We start from the raw sequence: 19,498 nt of genomic DNA, 5'->3' as shown, positions 1-19,498 counted from the left end.
CCCCATCTCTCGATCCCAACGCCTGATTTCTAAGTGTAGGCAAGACTTTTCTGAGCGTACAAAAATATAAACTTGCTCCATTTTAAGTTAGTTTGGAGTAAGTTTTCGCTGCCTAAACTTGCAAAACAGGCGTAAGTGGCTGGTAACGCCCCCTTTTGGAACCCAGCTCTGAGGTGCGCCTTTTTCGCCGCGTGTGGAAACTTGGGGCCTTTTTTGTTTCTGCTATTCTTCCTATAGTATGCCTTTTAAAGTTACCTTATTTATTAACAATTAAAGCCCAGTATTTTCTTTCGAATGAAAGACATTTTGGTGGAATAATCTCTTGTTTTATCTAACGCGATGAAGGATGTAATTTTGATAGTCTACTCAGTGGACAAGCTGCCTTTGTACTTCCTCTTCACCAGAGGTGATATTTGCAAAGTTTTTGTAAGGCAATTTTAAGTTCCTAAGAGTATATTAAAACATTTTCCCCACAGAGATAGGAATAGTAATATGAATAGCTTTATATTGCAGATTTTCTTATTCAAGTTGGGTATACAGATCATACTGAAATGCTATTCTAACAGCTTTCAGTAGTGAACAATCTTAGTTTACAATTACTTGGGTGGTGAAACAGCCTCACTGTTAAATATATATGTATATTATTTCAGACAGAAATTAATTAATAGCTCAGTGGACCCACATCAAATTTTTATATGCACAACTGAATTTTTTTAAACTTAAGTGGGAGGTTATGCCATATCTTATATTTTAATTTGAGGAGATTTCCTTTCACAGCAGCCTATAAACTAATCAAATGATAACTTGGTGGGGTATAGCTGTTCAAATATGGGATGATTGTTATATTGAGTTCATAATTAAAGCTATCGGAAATTATTGTAATTTATGTGTAATGCAAGACAAAATAGATATATGTGATTTACTCTAAAATAATAATCCTGCAAGTTATAAGTGGAAATATTTTTTTGGTCGACATTTTTTTTAATAAAATTTCCAAATATTTAGCATTTTTATTACATTGGTATGTTTGTCAAAACTTGTGATTTTTTCCTTCTCTTTCAGTTGCTTATGGGCCTTGGGACGCAAGGAGCAGATAAAAAGAGTGCTGCTTCTATTGCTTGCTTCCTAGCCGCAAATGGAGCAGATCTTGCTATTCGCAACAAGAAAGGGCAGTCACCACTTGACCTGTGCCCAGATCCAAACCTCTGTAAGGTCCTGGCAAAATGTCATAAAGAGAAAGTCAGGTTTGTATACCAATATTAGTTCGGCATAGTAGCAGTCACAAAATAAATTAATTTTGACAACTCACTATGTAGTAATTTTAAATGTTTGTGAAGCTTAGCTTTTTAAAAAAAAATTAACATTAATCTTTTCATAATTTTTGTTATTGGTAAGCTTATAGTATGTTTAGAGAACCAGACTAACCATTAAAAATATTGGGTGGTGCTCGGTTAAGTACTCAGTAATCAAGATAACAACGTCATTGTACCAACAAATGTTGCAAGATTGTTGCCCTTGTACAGTAATAAAATTTTATTTGTTGGGTTTTGTGGACATATTTTATTGCATATAATGAAACCTATAAAGGCGTCTCCTTGGCGCAAAGAATTTATGTACCTGTAGGATAGAGGTTTGTGCCTGTGATTCTCTGCACAGCGAAGTCACAATCTTGTGCAGATTATGTGGGGGAAGATTACGTTGTTTTGGAATATGCAGGGGGTTTTTTTCTTTTAAATGTTGTGAAAGAGCACCAATGCCTCATGCCATAACAGCACAGGATGCAGATAGCATTTCAAATGCTTTTTAGTTCCTAACACCAGTAGCAATTCCTGGTATCTCAACCGCATGTTTGGAGAGACCAAGGGAAGAAAATAGTGATTGTGTACATTTTTTTTTAAAAAGGAGTGGGCTAAATGAATTGATGCAGTGACTAGCTGAGCTGTGCAGACTTGGAAGGTCCCAACTTTGCTCTGTGTGATCTGTGCTGAATTTGCTAATCTCAGCAGGCAATAGAAGTGCGACAGTTGCCCTTAGTGCCCCGCAGTTAGAGAGTGGAACATTAGCTAGCATTTCCAGTTCTGATTACTATCCTGCTGGAAGTGTGCATGTCAAGGTTCACGCATAAATAACTGCTTGGCAAAGTACCCGAGGGCAAATATGGCCTTGAAAATCCCATACCCTGTCTAAGGAAGGTGGGGGGAGCAAGCTTTGAAGGATTGCTTGATATAACTTGAATTTGCGGATTTGATTTTAATATTTTATCTCAGCAGGGAACACTGACGATTATAATCGGAATGTTAGTTAAATGTTTTTCTTATTTCAGTGGACAGGTGGGATCGCGTAGTCCTTCTATGATTAACAATGACACAGAGACTTTGGAAGAGTGCATGGTTTGTTCGGATATGAAACGCGACACTTTGTTTGGACCTTGTGGGCACATTTCTACTTGCTCTCTCTGTTCACCACGTGTTAAAAAATGCCTAATCTGTAAAGACCAGGTTCAGTCTCGAACAAAGGTAAAGGAAATGAGTGCATCTTTCCTGTATGTCTAACTCACCTCATTTGGCTCTTGAGGGTCGTGTCCTTTTTCTTGCCACTCCTTTCTCAATTAGATCTCCTTGCATTATCTACATTTGAGAGGGCAAGAACGACGAAGTCCCACCAGTGCTACTTTGAAATCAACCTTAGTGGCGGGAGGGGTGAGGGGATAGTACATAGGGGTGGATTGATATCTGTCCATCATTTTCTGTACACTTGATTTTTTTTCTCTCCTCACACTCCCTCTACTGCAGCCCCACTCCATACTTTCTTTCCCTTGATGTGAATCAAGTTGAATTTTGGTAGTACAGGTACAACGTCCGGAATCCTTGGGACCTAGTCCGTTCTGGTTTTTGGGTTTTTCCGAATTTCAGACAAGAAACTCAATAGTCTGAAATCTGGAATCCTCGACTGAATCCGTGCCGGGTTTTGAGCTGCAAGATCTGAAATTTGTTAAAACCCAAAATCCGGCAAGAATTAGGTCTAGGATTACGGATTTCAGTCTTGATTTTCATGTCTGAAATCCGGAATCCTTGACTGAATCCGTGCCGGATTTCGGATTTTGCCTCAAAAATGTCTAGTTTTCGGTCAATAATTCGGATTCTGGACGATTCCATCAGCTATGCGCAAAATGTCCCGTTTTTGGACAATTCCGATTTTCGAGTTCCAGATTCGGGATGTTGCACCTGTATTGAGGATACAGGAATGATCCCACATCTTGGCGGGTTAGCATGCTACACAGCTTGAATTATCTGTTGTTACTGAATCTGATTTACATTAAGTAGATATACAGGTATATACTTTTGCGGCTAATTGTGCTTTTATTTTTTTATCGCATAAGTAGATGATGAGGTTGTTACATGAGTTATTTAAGAACTGTAATATTTTGCTCCCTTTTTCTGATGTAAACATTAACCCTATTAAAATCTTGTAACTTTCAATCAGATTATATACTACAAAAGTTTGAGCTAATTCACAGCGGATGAATTGCCAGTTAAATCTTAATTTCCAGACTAACATGAAGTGTGTTCGATTACCCACAGATTGAGGAATGCGTGGTATGTTCCGATAAGAAGGCAGCAGTGCTTTTTCAGCCTTGTGGTCACATGTGCGCCTGTGAGAGTGAGTGTAATGGGTTTAATTCACAGTGCTGTGAATTGACATTTTCCAATATTTACATATTTTTGTGAATGTAAACTAAGCAATAGCTGGAATATTCTGTCTTTTCACTAAGTTTTAACTCGCCAAATACCTGTTTGTGATGTGATAATCTAACTAAAAGAGCTGTTATGTGCAGATGTTTATGCAATTATTTCAGTGCCATCCAGCAGAATGATGTAAGAACAAATATTCCATGAGTGCATACCCAATTCTTAAACCTAACCTGAAACCATAACCTTAAAATACCCTCCAAACCCCAAAATAAACCGTAATCTTTGTCCTCATCCTAACCACCCTCAGCCTGGACCCAGACTCTAACCCTAAAATACCCCTCCCCTAAAACACTCCAATCCTAACCACCCCAGACCATGTCCTGAACCCTAACCCTAACCCGAAACTCTAATGCTAAAATACGTCCTCGTCCTAATCCTGACCCTAACCATTGTGAATCCCAGGGCCAGAACCAACTCCACTACCCATAACCCAAGCCAGGGGTAAAGAAACAACCAGATATTGGCAAGAAAAACAGGACAAGCCGTAATTAAAAGCATGAACCAAATGGAATTGGCATACTGTGGTGCAACAGAAATCCCAGCACTTTCTGATAAAATGAACACAAGAGGGGACAACAACCCTTCTGCCCAAACTCCCTAACCTAACCAACTCGAGAAGAAGGATAAACTCTTAAGCTTTTGTTTTTTGAGAATTGTAATACTGATACCTAAATTGTTGGAGGACAGTACACATGGGTGCAAAAACATGTATAGTTTTCAGGTGAAGAAAAACTGTTGGGGATATGTGAACCCGACAACACAGAATAATTCAGTACCCACTTTAAAATCATACGTTTTGTCCCTATGTTTAGATATTTTCATAAATTCCTATTTTTTTTTTAAAAAAAGAACAACATTTAAAATAAACCTTTCTGTGGAACCAGGAGGAACAGGCTCCACAGTTATTGCGATCGCCACCCTCCCCACCCATTGCCTGCTTCAACTCCACTATTGGGACTTCACTTTGGGTCGCTACCAATGTTCCCTGTAAGCTGCGTTTTGTTATGCACAACCTGTTTTTTATTAAATACGCAGTTCTTTTAAATTTCTGCATTGCGGTATATAAAATGTTAAAGCTGGTGAGTGACCTGCGTGGGACCTTTCAGATTGCTGTGCACCTTAGCGAGAACATCCCGAAGAGGCAAGTGGCCCACCAATCATCATCATCAATGTGCAATCTACCTGCAGATGTGCGGTGGACGCAAATTGTTTTTGCATAAAATGTAATGAGTCACAGTGCCCAATTTCGGGTCTGCCTCCAGATTGGGGATCCTGCTAATTGTATAGTGCCAGGTCGACAGACGAATTTCCATCCCTTCGTCTTTATAAAAAAAAATGTTTTTATATTCAAATTTTAACAAGAATGTATCTGCTATATACAAGGGGTTCAACATTTTGAATTAAACAGCCAACAGAAAGATATTCAATGCTGGATTTGAACCCAGTGCTGTAAGAACAGTGTTCCAACCAATAGTGCTACCCAGTGCTCTGCAAATCAGTCTGTAAATATCAAGCTAGATTTGTATTGTATTTAGTTTATAAACAGAAATAGAAAATTATGCAGATCAAATACATGCATGCATAAATCTAGCTTTGTGTAAATTGAAATCTAGTTTTTGGTCATTCTCCTTATGATAACCAAAAGTTTAAATTATGCACATAGTTTTTTTTTATGATCAGGTGTCCCATTATGATCAGGTGTCAACATAGTGATATTTCCGGACCCTGTCAATGTAACAAACATTTATTATTGATTAAAAAATCCTTTAGCAGACCATTATTATTTATTGACAGAAGCATATAAATATATTTTAGAAAATGCTCTTGAAACACAAGTACAATATGTAATACATTTGGGATTACTGAAAATTCAACTGAAATCAATACAAATGTAAATTCAATCAACATCACTAATACAGATTATCAAGTCATTATCACATTGCTGTTTGTGGGAACTTGCTGTGTGCAGATTGACTGCCATGTTTCCTACATTACAATAGTGACTACACTTCAAAAAAGTACTTCATTGGCTGTAAAGCACTTTGGGACGTCTGGTAGTCATGAAAAGGCGCTATATAAATGCAAGTCTGCCTTTGAATTCAGTAAGCTTAAAATTTTAAATTGTTTCATTGTCGGCCAAGGAACGCAGACAGCATTTAATACATAAACAGAAATGTCAAAGTTATGAAATGTATTTATTTGTAGTCGATCAATTTTAAATATGATCCTTTGATCAACCTTATGCAATTTTCTTTCCCCGTGATCAATGCCCTGTACTTTACCAAGTGAAACTAAACTTGATTTCAATAGTACAAGCAATGAGAATTCTTTTGAAAAGTATATGTAGTTAAATGGCTATTTTAAAATATTCTCAGATTGTGCCAGCCTAATGAAAAAGTGTGTACAGTGCCGGGCTGTGGTGGAGCGAAGGGTGCCTTTTATCATGTGTTGTGGTGGGAAAGGTACGGACGATCCCAGTGATGACCTTAGTGAGTGACTTCTTAACCATAATTCATTTTTTATTTTCTTATGATTTTCATTGCATTTAAATCTAGAGTTTGTTTATTTCAGCCTAATGTATACATGGGTCTTAATGTGTACAATTAATCCAGTTTTCACTGGTGTGGCATCCTGTATTGATGTATATATGACATCAACTTGGTTACAGTTTTATTAAAAGGTGAAAAAATCAATCCAATTTAGAAAAGCAAAATTAACATGTTTTGTAACAAGAATACAAGACTGGAATTGGCTTGTTTGCATACACAATATGGTCAAGTGAAAGAGTTTTAAAAAAATAAGTTTTTCTGTAGATTTGTGCCTGTTTGATAAGGGTGCCATGTGAGTCTGATAACAATACAAATTGTTTTGCCTTCTTTCCTGAAGGTTGTAGTTTTGATGCTCATGATTGAGCCTAAATAGTGACTGTCAATGGGTTATTCAGTTGTAGTGAGCTTAAACTGTACTCATCCATCACCCACAAATGTATATGTTCTATAGGGGTCTGGTGTTGGTTATCAAGAATGGGAACCTGGCCTGATTTTTCTTCCGCTCTTCCTTTAGCCTTGATTCTGTGTTGTAATTTTATAGCTGCATGTTGAGTCTTAAGTCTACTCATGATGAATAGCAAAATGTGGTCTAGCTTTGCTAATATTTATGTTGTTAGAAGTATTAAAGATGAGGGGTAATTTTTTGTTTTTTGTGCCCATGGTATGGCGCAGCATGCCAGGTGTGCCCATCAGAATATGGGATGTGAGAATAGTATGCCCTTTAATGGATGGAAATGGGGCAGGCTGTGTAACGTGTGCTATCCTTTACACCAAAATATTCTGATATATATATATACTCCTGGTGTGTGCTACTCTGCACCTAGAATAGTGGATAAGTAATTTGAGAGAGTTTTTGAAGCACCCTATCACAACCACTAGATGCCACTAATCGTTTAGAAATATGCTGTCGTACAATATTTTAAAATGTATCTGTAGTGTCTACACTATTAATAAGGATTGAATCATAATAGGTCCTGTACATTAAAGGGGATTGTAACTACATACTCCAATGTACTGCTCACAATTTAAGGTCATTTTCTACTACATGGGTAGCTGTCAAATAGCCTGATAAAAGGTAAATACATGTTCAATAATATTGATTGCTTAACATCATCATAGTCTGGGCTGTTCTCTTATGTGCGCGCCCTGTAAAAATTGTGCTCTTGATCTCCCTAGTCCCTCATAAATTGCTTCCATCGCCTTCAGCAGACCCTAGCTTGGCTTCTTGACCACATTGCCCAGTCTGGCCTTAGTACTGTTCTTGCCATAAATCACAAACCAGTGCTATTTCTACGAAGAATTGCATGACGTACTATACAGTATGTGTATATAATCATCCATTTCGCTGCAAAAATACAAGTTGTTGTAGGATTTTCACTGTTAATGTATTCATTCCCCATACATTTCATTTAACTACTCATTGGTCACATATCATTATACAATTGCGCTTCTGTGGAGTGCTTTGGGAAGTCTTTCTACATTAATGGCACTATATAAATGCAAGTTGCTGATATCTTTTCACTCAAGTGCCACCTCTGATTCGACAACGCTAACAACAAATTGCATTTATATAGTGCCCTTAACATAGTAAAACACCTCACAGAACAGTTATCTATTCTGAACTAAGGTTTTCTTCCTCTCACTGAGTTGGCTCCTTGTTATGTGCTGTCACATCTGTCATGGCAGGATTCTTTTTTATGTTTCAATCCATCTGAACTAGAATAACCATCTATATATCAAATCAATGTCCTCGCCATCTCTTGCATAAATGAGTCTTTCATAAGTAACCAACATTTTTTTTTAGTAGAAATCTGTTTGCCCAACAGTTGGAAAATCGCCAGTTATGTATGACATGCTCACAACTTAATCACTTGAGTTTTCCAGTCAGCTTTCTCATAGCAGAAAACATATCACAAATAGCTTTAACATATACTTCATTTGGGAATAGTTTTGGCACATAAAAGTTTTAAATAACTCGATTACTTGTTCCATTAAGTTGATTTTGGATAACTTCATCAGATATTTTGCTATATTTATAAAGACTTTACCTGTCAAAAGTGCTAATTTATTGTTTTCAAATGATAGTCTGGGGATCTGGATATCAGATGCTTTCATCTCTGGTGCCTGATATGTCCAGATTCATTTCTACTCAGCTATAAGTATCTTAGTTTGCAAAATGCATCCAGTTCCTAGTGGGTGCAGTACAGGCTCATTGCACAAAACTGTCCTCAATTAAGCTTTCATTTTCTTACTGAGAGATGAGTGGAGGTAATGAGGATCTTTGAACCCATGACAAGAGACCTCTTTAACAACACTAAGATGAAAATAAATAGCAGGATATTCCTGAAGATGAGAGAAACCTTTATAAACACAGTTGGATGAAGTCCTTCATCAATACTGTGAAACATTATGCAACTAGGTGAAAAAAATCTCATCTCAATATTTTTGTTGTTACCAAGTAATGTTCTTTATAGATGATACGGCATTTGATCATTGTATATGTGTCTATAGGTGTTAAACCATTGAAAATCCATATTGAAAATCTTTGAGCAAAATGGGGTCCTTAGGAGTTTACTTGTATTGCAGGTAGTGGAAATATTACTCCTCTTCAGCGAGACAAGGACAATACCAACGTCAATGCAGATGTGCAGAAGCTCCAGCAACAGTTACAGGATATCAAGGAACAGGTAAAATGCTACAGAAAATGAAACCATGATTTAGATGCAATTCCTGCTTTGAGAACTCAAGGGAACCAAACATTTTAGGGAGATGAGAACTAACAGTAAGAGTAGCATTGCTGTGAGACTAAAAATGTACTTTTATTATACTTGTGTATAATTTTGTAAAATATATAAATAAAGTGGATTAGGAAGTGTGCAGTCAAAGGGGATTCTGACAGACTACAAGCTATCTATCCTGAGTTCAACTTCGGTCTTCATTTAATTTGAAAATAATTCTTGGGGATTTCTACAGGTTAGCCTTTTTTCTAAATTGATAGCCTTGAAGGAACATCGCAGTATTTTCATTTGCATAGAATTTACAGCACAGAAACAAGCCATTCGGCCCAACTGGTTATAATACTAAAGTGTTGTTGGAGTATACTGATGACCTATGGAATTGTAGGGCACTGGTTTATACCTAATTATTCATGTGGTATATAACAAATCTTTGCTAGGTCTTTTGCTGGAGATGGAAGAGAAAAGGGTCAAATCAATGTCATGTGCTTTTCTGTGAAGAGGGGAAAGTGAAGATTGTGTCTTCTTGATCACTTTTTTCACAACTTAATGACGAGTATAGAAGCAACATTATAGTGGTCTGGGAGCAGGTCGGTTATCCATTATCTTGATTAGATAATGGTGTAAGGAGCTAGGAAAAAATAGATCGAGAAACTAACTTGAATGTCAAAAATATATTTACATTGCAAAAATGTAGTCACTGTCTTAAAAGCTATATGCCTGTAAAGTCTACGTTACATTATAAAATGTGATCTGGAGTGTAACTCTTGTGGATTTAACTCGAGAAAATGTTTTATATAGACATAAACAAGGGTTTGTATATCCAAAGTTCGGTTCTTAACAACATTGGATTGCAGAGAGATGACTAGATGAAGATTTGCATTTCTAACTGGTGGAAACACCATTCAGTATGTTAATCTTGAGGTCATGGAAATTATTGCATTACATCATACATTTTCTGGTGAGCTGTACTAGTTTGTATGAAGCTCTGCGGAGTTCTTTGTTACTGCTGTCTGCCCAGCACAAGGGCCCAAACCTGTGCTCACTGGTTGTGTAATAACCAACTAATGACTTGCAACATGGATGAGGGGACAGTAATTTGGGTCTAGTTATCTCCAAAGTGACACTTCTGGCGATGGAAAATTAGACCTGAGTCAGTAAGATGACTTACTGCATTTTTATGGGGCCCTGGTGAGGCCACACCTGGAGTATTGTGTACATTTTTGGAAGGAAGGATATACTTGCCATATAGGAAGTGCAACAAAGGTTCACCAGACTGATTCGTGGGATGGGGGGGATTGTCCTATGAAATATAGAAACAAGGTACAGGAGCAGGCCATTCAGCCCTTCGAGCCTGCACCGCCATTCAATAAAACCATGGCTGATCATTCAACGTCAGTATCCCTTTCCTGCTTTCTCTCCATACCCCTTGATCCCTTTGGCCGTAAAGGCCATATCTAACTCCTTTTGAATATGGCCTCAACAATTTTCTGCGGTAGAGAATTCCATGGGTTAACTACTCTTTAAGTGAAGAAGTTTCTCTTCATCTCAGTCCTAAATGGCTTACCCCTTATTCTTAGACTGTGACCCCTGGTTCTGGAACTCCCCAGCAACGGGAACATTCTTCCTACCTCTAACCTGTCCAATCCCGTCAGAATTTTATATGTTTCTATGTGATCCTCTCTCATTCTTCTAAACTGCAGTGGATACAAGCCCAGTTGATCCAATCTCTCCTCATATGTCAGTCCTGCCATCCTGGAATCAGTCTGGTGAACCTTCGCTGTACTTGCTCAATAGCAAGAAAGTCCTTCCTCAGATTAAGAGACCAAAACTGAACACAATATTCCAGGTGTGGCCTCACCAAGGCTCTGTACAACTGCAGTAAGACCTCCCTGTTGCTCTACTCAAATCTTCTAGCTATGAAGGCCAACATACCATTTGCCGCCTTCACCGCCTGCTGTACCTGCATGCCAAACTTCAATGACTGATGAACCATGATACCCAGGTCTCGTTGCACCTCCCTTTTCCTAATCCGTCACCATTCAGTTAATATTCTGTCTTCCTGTTTTTGCCACAAAAATGGATAACCTCACATTTATCCACATTATACTGCATCTGCCATGCATTTGCCCACTCACCTAACCTGTCCAAGTCACCCTATGAGGAGAGATTGAGTAGACTATGCCTTTTTCTTAGAGTTTAGAAGAATGAGAGGTCATCTCATTGAAAGGTACAAAATTCTTGCAGGGCTTGACAAGGTAGATGCAGGGAGGATGTTTCCCCTGGCTGTGGAATGTAGAACCAGGGATCACAGTCTCAGAATAAGGGTTCGGCCATTTACGACTGATGAGGAAAAATTTCTTCACTCAGAGGGAGGTGAAATTTTGGAATTTTCTACTCCAGAGAGCTGTGGATGCTCAATCGTTGAGTATATTCAAGATGGAGATCGATAGATTTTTGAATATTAAGGGAATCAAGGGATATGGGGATATTGCAGGAAAGTGGAGTTGAGATAGAAGATCAGCCATGATCTTATTGAATGGCGAAGCAGGCTTGAGGGGCTTATGTTCTAAGTACTCCTGTTGTGCATTCTCAGTAATTCTGTAACTGATCCAGGAAAATCTGCATTGCTCCAGGACACTTGATGTTTCATCCACCAGGCCTAGCTCATTAATGGTGGGACCTGGATGGGGTAGTTTTGTCAACGGGGACTGGAATATTCTCAGTGAACTCTTGATAACCCTGCAAACCAGTGCCCCAATGGGTAGCTTGGTCTTAACTGAATAAGCAGCAAGAAGCTTACTAATGCTATATAGTAAGCTGTGTCATATTAACTTCTTAAACTCTAACGGTACCTCTGTATACACTGAGGAGGAATCCTTGCAATATGGCTGTTGCCATCTTGCACATGCGCTAACTGGAACTAAATGGAGTATGCCCCTAATGAAAGAGTATGCACTCCAATTCAGGCAAACAGAAACTTTACCTGTGCGGATTCTTCTATAACTTAATTTGAAGATTCTCAAGCATGGTAACTGATATCTGCGCATGTCAAAACACCTAGTTGACAAAAAGAATAGCCGGGTTTGATATTAAAACTTACAGAATTGTAAAATTGAAGCATTTATTGGCCTCATAAGTAGTAAATGACCACCAATTATGTAGCTAAATGCATTTAAACAATTTCCAAAGAATGTTTCTACTGCAATCATGTATATTGATGTCAAATATGAAGTAAATACCCACCCCCCCCCCACCCCAAAATTTGTACAGGTATAGGGATATGCATCTCTGAGAAAATGTGGGACTAGAACGATGCAGGAGTCCTCTCTTAATGTACATCTCTGATGTAACTACTACATGTTCGTCCAATGGGCCATTCAGGGTCTTTAAGCTGCTGTAGTATAAAGTAGTATTGTCCCTTTTTACTGCAATACCATCATTGAGTAATTTCTGCCCAATTGTTTGTGGCAGACAGGTTCTGCTGCTTTGGCTACAGATTGCATGGGATTAGTTTAGCTGACTGAAAACATATTGCCTCAGTGAAGTTGCATATTTTTTTTGTTTTGATACAGTTCAGACACAATGAACAGGTACATTTATTAAATTTATGTAACATTAAGAAAAGAGTAAGAACACAAGAACATAAGAAATAGGAGCATGAGAAGGCCATACGGCCCCTCGAGCCTGCTCCGCCATTTAATACGATCATGGCTGATCTGATTATGGACTCTGATCCACTTCCCTGTTTGCTCCCCATAACCCCTTATTCCCTCATCGGTTAAGAAACTGTCTATCTCTGTTTTTAAATTTATTCAATGACCCAGCTTTCACAGCCCTCTGAGGCAGCGAATTCCACAGATTTACAACCCTCAGAGAAGAAATTCCTCTTCGTCTGTTTTAAATGGGTAGCCCCTTATTCTAAGATTATGCCCCCTAGTTCTAGTCTCCCATCAGTGGAAACATCCTCTCTGCATCCACCTTGTCAAGCCCCCTCATAATCTTACGCGTTTCGATAAGATCACCTCTCATGCTTTTGAATTCCAACGAGTAGAGGCCCAACCTACTCAACCTTTCCTCATAAGTCATCTCCAGAATCAACCTAGTGAACCTTCTCTGAACTCCCTTCAAAAGAAAGTATATCTTTCCTTAAATATGGAAACCAAAACTGTATGCAGTATTCCAGTTGTGGCCTCACCAATACCATGTATAACTGTAGCAAGACATCCCTGCTTTTATACTCCATCCCTTTTACAATAAAAGCCAAGATTCCATTGGCCTGCCTGACCACTTGCTGTACCTGCATACCAACCTTTTGTGTTTCATGCACCAGGACCCACAGGTCCCTCTGTACTGCAGCACTTTGCAATTTTTCTCCATTTAAATAATAACTTGCTCTTCGATTTTTACTGCCAAAGTGCATAACCTCACACTTTCCACATTATATTCCATCTGCAAAATTTTTGCCCACTCACTTAACCTGTCTGTCATTTTGCAGGTTTTTTGTGTCTTCCTCACGCATTGCTTTTCTTCCATCTTTGTATCATCAGCAAACTTGGATACGTTACACTTGGTCCCTTCATCCAAATCGTTAGTATAGATTGTAAATAGTTGGGGTCACAGCACTGATCCCTGCGGCACCTCACTGGTTACTGATTGCCAACCCGAGAATGAACCATTTATCCCGACTCTCTGTTTTCTGTTAGTTAGCCAATCCTCTATCCAGGCTAATATATTACCCCCAACCCCGTGAATTTTTATCTTGTGCAGTAACCTTTTATGTGGCACACTGTCAAATGCCTTCTGGAAGTCCAAATACACCACATCCACTGGTTCCCCTTGTACAAGACCAGACTGTCAGAGTAATATTATGTTAAAGCGCTCAGTGTATTTGATGATCTGAAATACAGATAGCCATTAGTGATTGATGTGGTGTTTTCTATTTCAGACTATGTGCCCTGTGTGCCTGGATCGCTTGAAGAACATGATCTTCCTCTGCGGACATGGGACATGTCAGCTTTGTGGCGATCGAATGAGTGAATGCCCTATCTGTCGCAAAGCCATAGAACGCAGGATTCTACTGTATTAAACTGAGAGAGTATTGTCTGAATACAAAACACCACTACAACAACTACACCTGTATCATATTTGCAAATAAATTATTTTGGGTAGTTTTCTGTATGTGCTATGGCATTTGGATCATAAACTCTAGAGCCTTTTCCATGTTATAATGTTACAGTACGGAAGATCTTGCATTTATATGGTTAGTTCTTTGCTAGCAGTTATCGAAATGCTTCATTGATGAGATCTGTTTGGAGCAATTCTAATAGCTCTAAGCTTAGCTCATGATGCACTTGATTGCATTCCTATAATGGATAAAAGGGCTCCGTATGCTACAACAGGAAAGCAGCAAATAAAGGTATTTTTCTGCTAAGAAAGTACATACAACAGAAGCTAGCCCTTTAAACTTACTATTTTAACAACTTCAAAAAGTATGCACAACTTCCTGAAAATTTACTTCAGTTTTCAAACACGTTTCTGTCCAGTCTTGCACACTTATTTTTCTGCAGTTATTGAGCTGAACACGTCCCTATATGCGACAGTTTAGAACTCATCAGCTAAGACTAATTTTCTGCAGTTAATCACTTATTCACATAGGCAACAGATACTCCTGCAAAGTTCAGCAGCCCAGGTGAAAAGCATATGAAGTTAAATTGGCTTTACTATTTAGAATTCACCGGTTCAGTTAATTTTTCTATTATCTTGCGGACAGGTGTTTAAAGTGTGTTGTTCCAGCCTGAATAATACCTCAGAAAATTAATTTTGTGCTATCTTGTATAGTATGGGGAATTTTAAACAGTTAAAATGGACTTTGTATATGCTGTAGAATTTAATACTGCAGAATATTCTTGTCAATTTTACTACATAAAACTGGCATCCATCATAAAATGTCTTTATTTTATGTTTCTGATGCATTTTGTAGAGTCTATCTTCCAAAGGAACATGATTGGTTGCATTAGAATACCTAGCTTTAGTAGCTCCTTGGGTTAGTAAGTTAACATTTATCAAAATTTGGAACAGATGTTAACATAGTAGTGCTTTAGACTAAGTTTAAATGCAGTATAAGAGGGCATGCAACACTGTGTGCTGCAAAAGTAAGAAAATAGATCCATGAGGTTTATAGTAATTGCAAGTTGAAAGGGGTTGAAAATTTTGCTATGCTAAGATCCAGAGTTAATATGTGTAGGAGGTCTGGACCAACAGGAAATAATTTGAAATCCATAAGCCAGTGGAAATACTAAATTATAATTTCTGGAGGCAAGTTATCCATATATTTGTGCATGTTCTGATGCATTAACGTGCACTAGTTTGAATTCTAATCATGCATACATTGATCATCATAGAGCCATTTTGATGTTTGATGTTTTTACAGGCTTCGGGCACATGCAGGTATGCAAGAGCAGATTTCTTTCCTCCTCTCTGAAAGTGCCTAGTCTGTGCTCAGCAGCACCTGCACATAACCTGACTAAAATCAGGAGCTCACTAGAATTATAGTTGGCAGTCCAAATCCCAGCAATCAGTGGTATAATGCATTCATGCACCAATCCATTTGCACCACTGGGCTGCTCAAGCAGTAATGATCTTTAATTACAAACCATCTTATCTCTGCCGTCAATTCACTGTGGCTCTGACTTTTAGGGAAGAAATTATTTTTTTTAAACATGTAGGAATATATTGTATGAAATTTATCTGGGGATGGATAGCTGATGTCCACACTTGTTTGTTGGCATGTTTTGTACGGTTTCCTAATGCGATTTGTACATTTTGACTCCAAACCAACTGGATGTTTATCCTTCTACAATGAACTGTTGCACCAACAACCCATTGTCTTACATGCAGTGTTAAATTTGATTTCTGCCACGAAAAGCTGCTATTACATTCATACAGCTTGGTTATTACCTCTTTTCTGCTGAAATAGAATATTGCATCTTGGAGATCCAACACAGTGGGCTTCTAGGCTTCATTTACATGGAACGGAGCAGTTTTGCAGTTTCAGGTTATATTTGCTGGCAGAGAAAGCAATGCACAGTTGAGGAAAGTGAATCTGAAAAAGGATTTGAAACAGAATTAAAAGCTATTTACCATTAAATAAGCTGTCATTTTATATATAAAATTGCTAAAGAATTTCAACCTTGAAATCTCTGGAGTGTGCAAACCTCCATAGTTTGGTTCTAGCCGATCATGACACACGACTCACATTGATAGCATTGCTAAATTTATTTTCTTGAATTTATTTTGAAATCAAAAGCTTCCTCCAACTGCCACAATAATTCTAAATGGTCACGGAATGCCTAGCAGCAGATTTCACAGCTTGTCAGTGTTGTGATATCTGATATGCAAGATGAAGCTTTTTCCATTTTACTGCAGCTAGTCTGGATATATGTCTTTTTCTTGTGTCTTGTTAATGTTCAAGCTGATTCTTTTTACTGCTTTGGTGTAAGAGAATTTAGCAACTTGCATGATACTGATTTTTCTCGCATTTTAATTTTACGGCTAAATCAGTTTTTTTTTAGGATTATACTGTAATGCAACTTAAATGTTTTACTATAGTATTAAAATGGTTGAATAATTTTAACCAAAACTTTAGGAGTTAGTTTTATCATACTAATATTTTTTGCATTTAAAATATTAGTTGGAAGTTAAGCTAGTGGTTACAAGAGGATTTGTACAATAACATTTCTTGTCGAATTGCATTTCATAATTAAAATTAATGATTTCAGATGCCAATTCTAAACTCTTGGCTCTACTTGGTAGCCTGAAGACCAGGCAGTCTCACAACTTTCTAATTGTCTCTGATAGTCGGTGAATGCCTATTGCTGGTTGATTACAGTTCTGCATTTATTATTGAAAGATTGTCAACATTTCAATCATTATCCACAATATTTGGAGGGGTTTCTGTGAATGTTGGATTGGGAAAAATATTCCATCATCTGTGACAATATATTGAGTCTAAAGGTCTGACTGCAGTGAGATGGGAAAAGGAAGAGGACAAAGTAAAGGGGGAAATCCCAGTTTTTAACTCTAGCTCTATTACTTACAATAAGATTCTATCAAATGATTGGTTCAAATTGAGATGAGATACATTGCACAAACTATAAGCTTTTCATTAATTTTGCCTTTGCTTTGTGCAGCTTTAGCTGTATTAGATGTAACTGCAAGTTTGCTTTGCCTCTTGTGTAGATGATTCATCAACAGTGAAACTGGCTGTAGAACAGGATTAGCTGCCTTGTATTTATCTTATTTATTTAGTATTTTGCTTTAACAGGCAGTGATGTACTATCTTTTTCTGTTGGGTGCTTATTCTCCAACAATAAATTTCTTACACTAATATTAACGTACATTACTTTACTCTTGTGATAGAATGAACCTGTGTGTAAAGTTGGTAAGTCATTCTTAACTTACTGGCTATTCATCATAGTGTTGTTGTAGTAAGTAGGGTTACTTATAGTTATATAATGAAGTTTTTGTAATGTTCATGCTAATTGAATTGAAAGTACTCTTGTTTTATCAAATCACTTCATATTTTGTCATTCGAATGCTGGTTACTAATGGATAAGTGGACATTTTGAATTCAATTTCCCCCCCCCCCCCTTTTGAGATAAATGTTTTGCTGCCTTTGTTGTCTTTGTTTTAAAAAGGAAAATTGTCCCCTTTTAACTATTAGTACTTCTTACAGTCGTGGGGGGGAAATCTGCAAACCTGCCCATTATAGGGGGTGATTTCTGACCAAACTGTCTGCTCGTCTTTTTGCTATGCTGTATAGTGTCTGAATGCAGCAGTACTGTGCTTTGTCAATGAAAATTGCACAACTAAGTCGAAGCTTTAGAAATAAACATTCATTTATATGCCTTGGTTAACCTGCCTGACATGATTTAAAATCTAAGCGAACAAGGGAACCCTTTCAAAGTTATGTAGGCATGCCCAACACTGCTACATCATCACCAGTGCTGAATCTGTAAGTGGCTTTGAAATTCAGCTAAACCTACAGGAAGAATACAAACAGTGTTGAAGAGCGCGACATTGAGGGCAAGTGATGCTTCTCTTCACATGGGATGTACGTGTATTTGAATGAAAGGATGTTTGTATCAGAACAGGATTTTTAAAAACTTGATGGAGTGCAACATACTTCAACTTTATATGATTACAATCATTTCCTCTTGTATGAGACTCCCCGCAATTTATTCTATCTGCACTTATGAACACCGCATTAAATCATATTTTTTTAATATAACAAATGTGAATGCCCCAGTTTTAAACCTTTGATATTGCAAGCTGTTTTAGAAGATTACAGCATGTCAAAAAAGGAAACAGATCAATTTTTCTCTAATTAATATAAGGTAGTGATGTTTTACATATCTTAACTTTTCTGATTGCCACTATAGTCAGCCTTTATTAATTGAGGGCTAAAATTACCCACTTTTAAACTTATCCTTTGTTCATGTTCTGTATATTAGTTTGACTATTTGCATATTAAGTGAATTAGCCGAATACTTGCCTCGATGTAAGTCGTATTGTTTTGGTTTTGAAGTACTTTTAATAAGTTAGAGCCATGCTTAAAATTTGTGTAATTCAGTACGTGCTTCGTTCATTACAGAGTAGCATAGCAAATGAGTATTACTGTTTGTATTTTGACCACATTATTGGGATGAAATCTCTTCCCTTTGACAGCTGTAAAGGTCTCATGTGAAATGAGTTTGACCAGTCAACTCCGTTCTTATGGGCACAATTCCACAGCACAAAATTATCTACAGTTCAGAACTAAATGATCATTTTTACTTAGCAAGGTCATATTGATGAATGATGTAGGGAAAAATCACACTGGTGCAACAGGCTATGTTTTCACAAGGTTACATGGCTCTGCCTGACCTGGGAGCACTTGATGTTACACAAAGTGCTTAAAGTAGAATAGTGTCCTGGAATTTGCGGTCAGCAGCAAAGCGGAGGTGTTGCTGCTGGTCCCAAAGAAAGATGCCCACAAAGATCTTGCGATCTTTTTGGCGAGAAGTTTGCCCTTCTCGGTGCGCAAGTCAGATCAGTGTAGAATAGTGGGGAATTCCTAGTGTGAGCTGCTGTGTTGTAGGTTAAGGAATTATCGGAATTATATGCAAAACTATGATAGGAAAATTAATCTTAGATTTTGAAAGAATATATAAAATAGTTTATTTGTTTAATTCTTAAAAAATGTGGAGCACACTGAGAAGAGCCCATAAAATGAAACCTGTAGAGACAAACCAATTCCGAGAGATAGAGATAACACATTCAAAGAAGTCAAGAGGGGAACCAGCTCACACAGTATGATAAGGGTTAAACCAATGTTTAACTGAACTAAATTCCCGTCTTTCATGTTAACAAATGTGTTAACAAATAATGCTGTGCTGAGATCGAACAAAGTTCCCGTCTT

The 19,498-nt window shown here is 37.7% G+C and overlaps 1 protein-coding gene across 1 annotated transcript in view; it reads left to right on the top strand.

Annotated features, from left to right (window-relative positions):
- The window catches only part of mib1 (MIB E3 ubiquitin protein ligase 1), a 265,770-nt gene extending 247,825 nt beyond the window's left edge, over positions 1 to 17,945 (top strand). The window contains exons 16-21 of the mRNA XM_070890910.1: positions 1,063 to 1,244; positions 2,324 to 2,516; positions 3,582 to 3,660; positions 6,128 to 6,241; positions 8,888 to 8,988; positions 13,985 to 17,945. Coding sequence (XP_070747011.1) covers positions 1,063 to 1,244; positions 2,324 to 2,516; positions 3,582 to 3,660; positions 6,128 to 6,241; positions 8,888 to 8,988; positions 13,985 to 14,125 — 810 coding nt within the window. The 3' untranslated portion in view covers positions 14,126 to 17,945. The remainder of the gene's footprint in view (positions 1 to 1,062; positions 1,245 to 2,323; positions 2,517 to 3,581; positions 3,661 to 6,127; positions 6,242 to 8,887; positions 8,989 to 13,984) is intronic.
- Positions 17,946 to 19,498: the final 1,553 nt, after the last annotated feature.

The sequence above is a fragment of the Pristiophorus japonicus genome, chromosome 1 (genome assembly GCF_044704955.1).
Source record: "Pristiophorus japonicus isolate sPriJap1 chromosome 1, sPriJap1.hap1, whole genome shotgun sequence".
Lineage (NCBI taxonomy): Eukaryota > Metazoa > Chordata > Chondrichthyes > Pristiophoridae > Pristiophorus > Pristiophorus japonicus.
The sequence above is the reverse complement of the archived record's forward strand: the minus strand, read 5'-3'. Positions and strand labels throughout refer to the sequence as shown.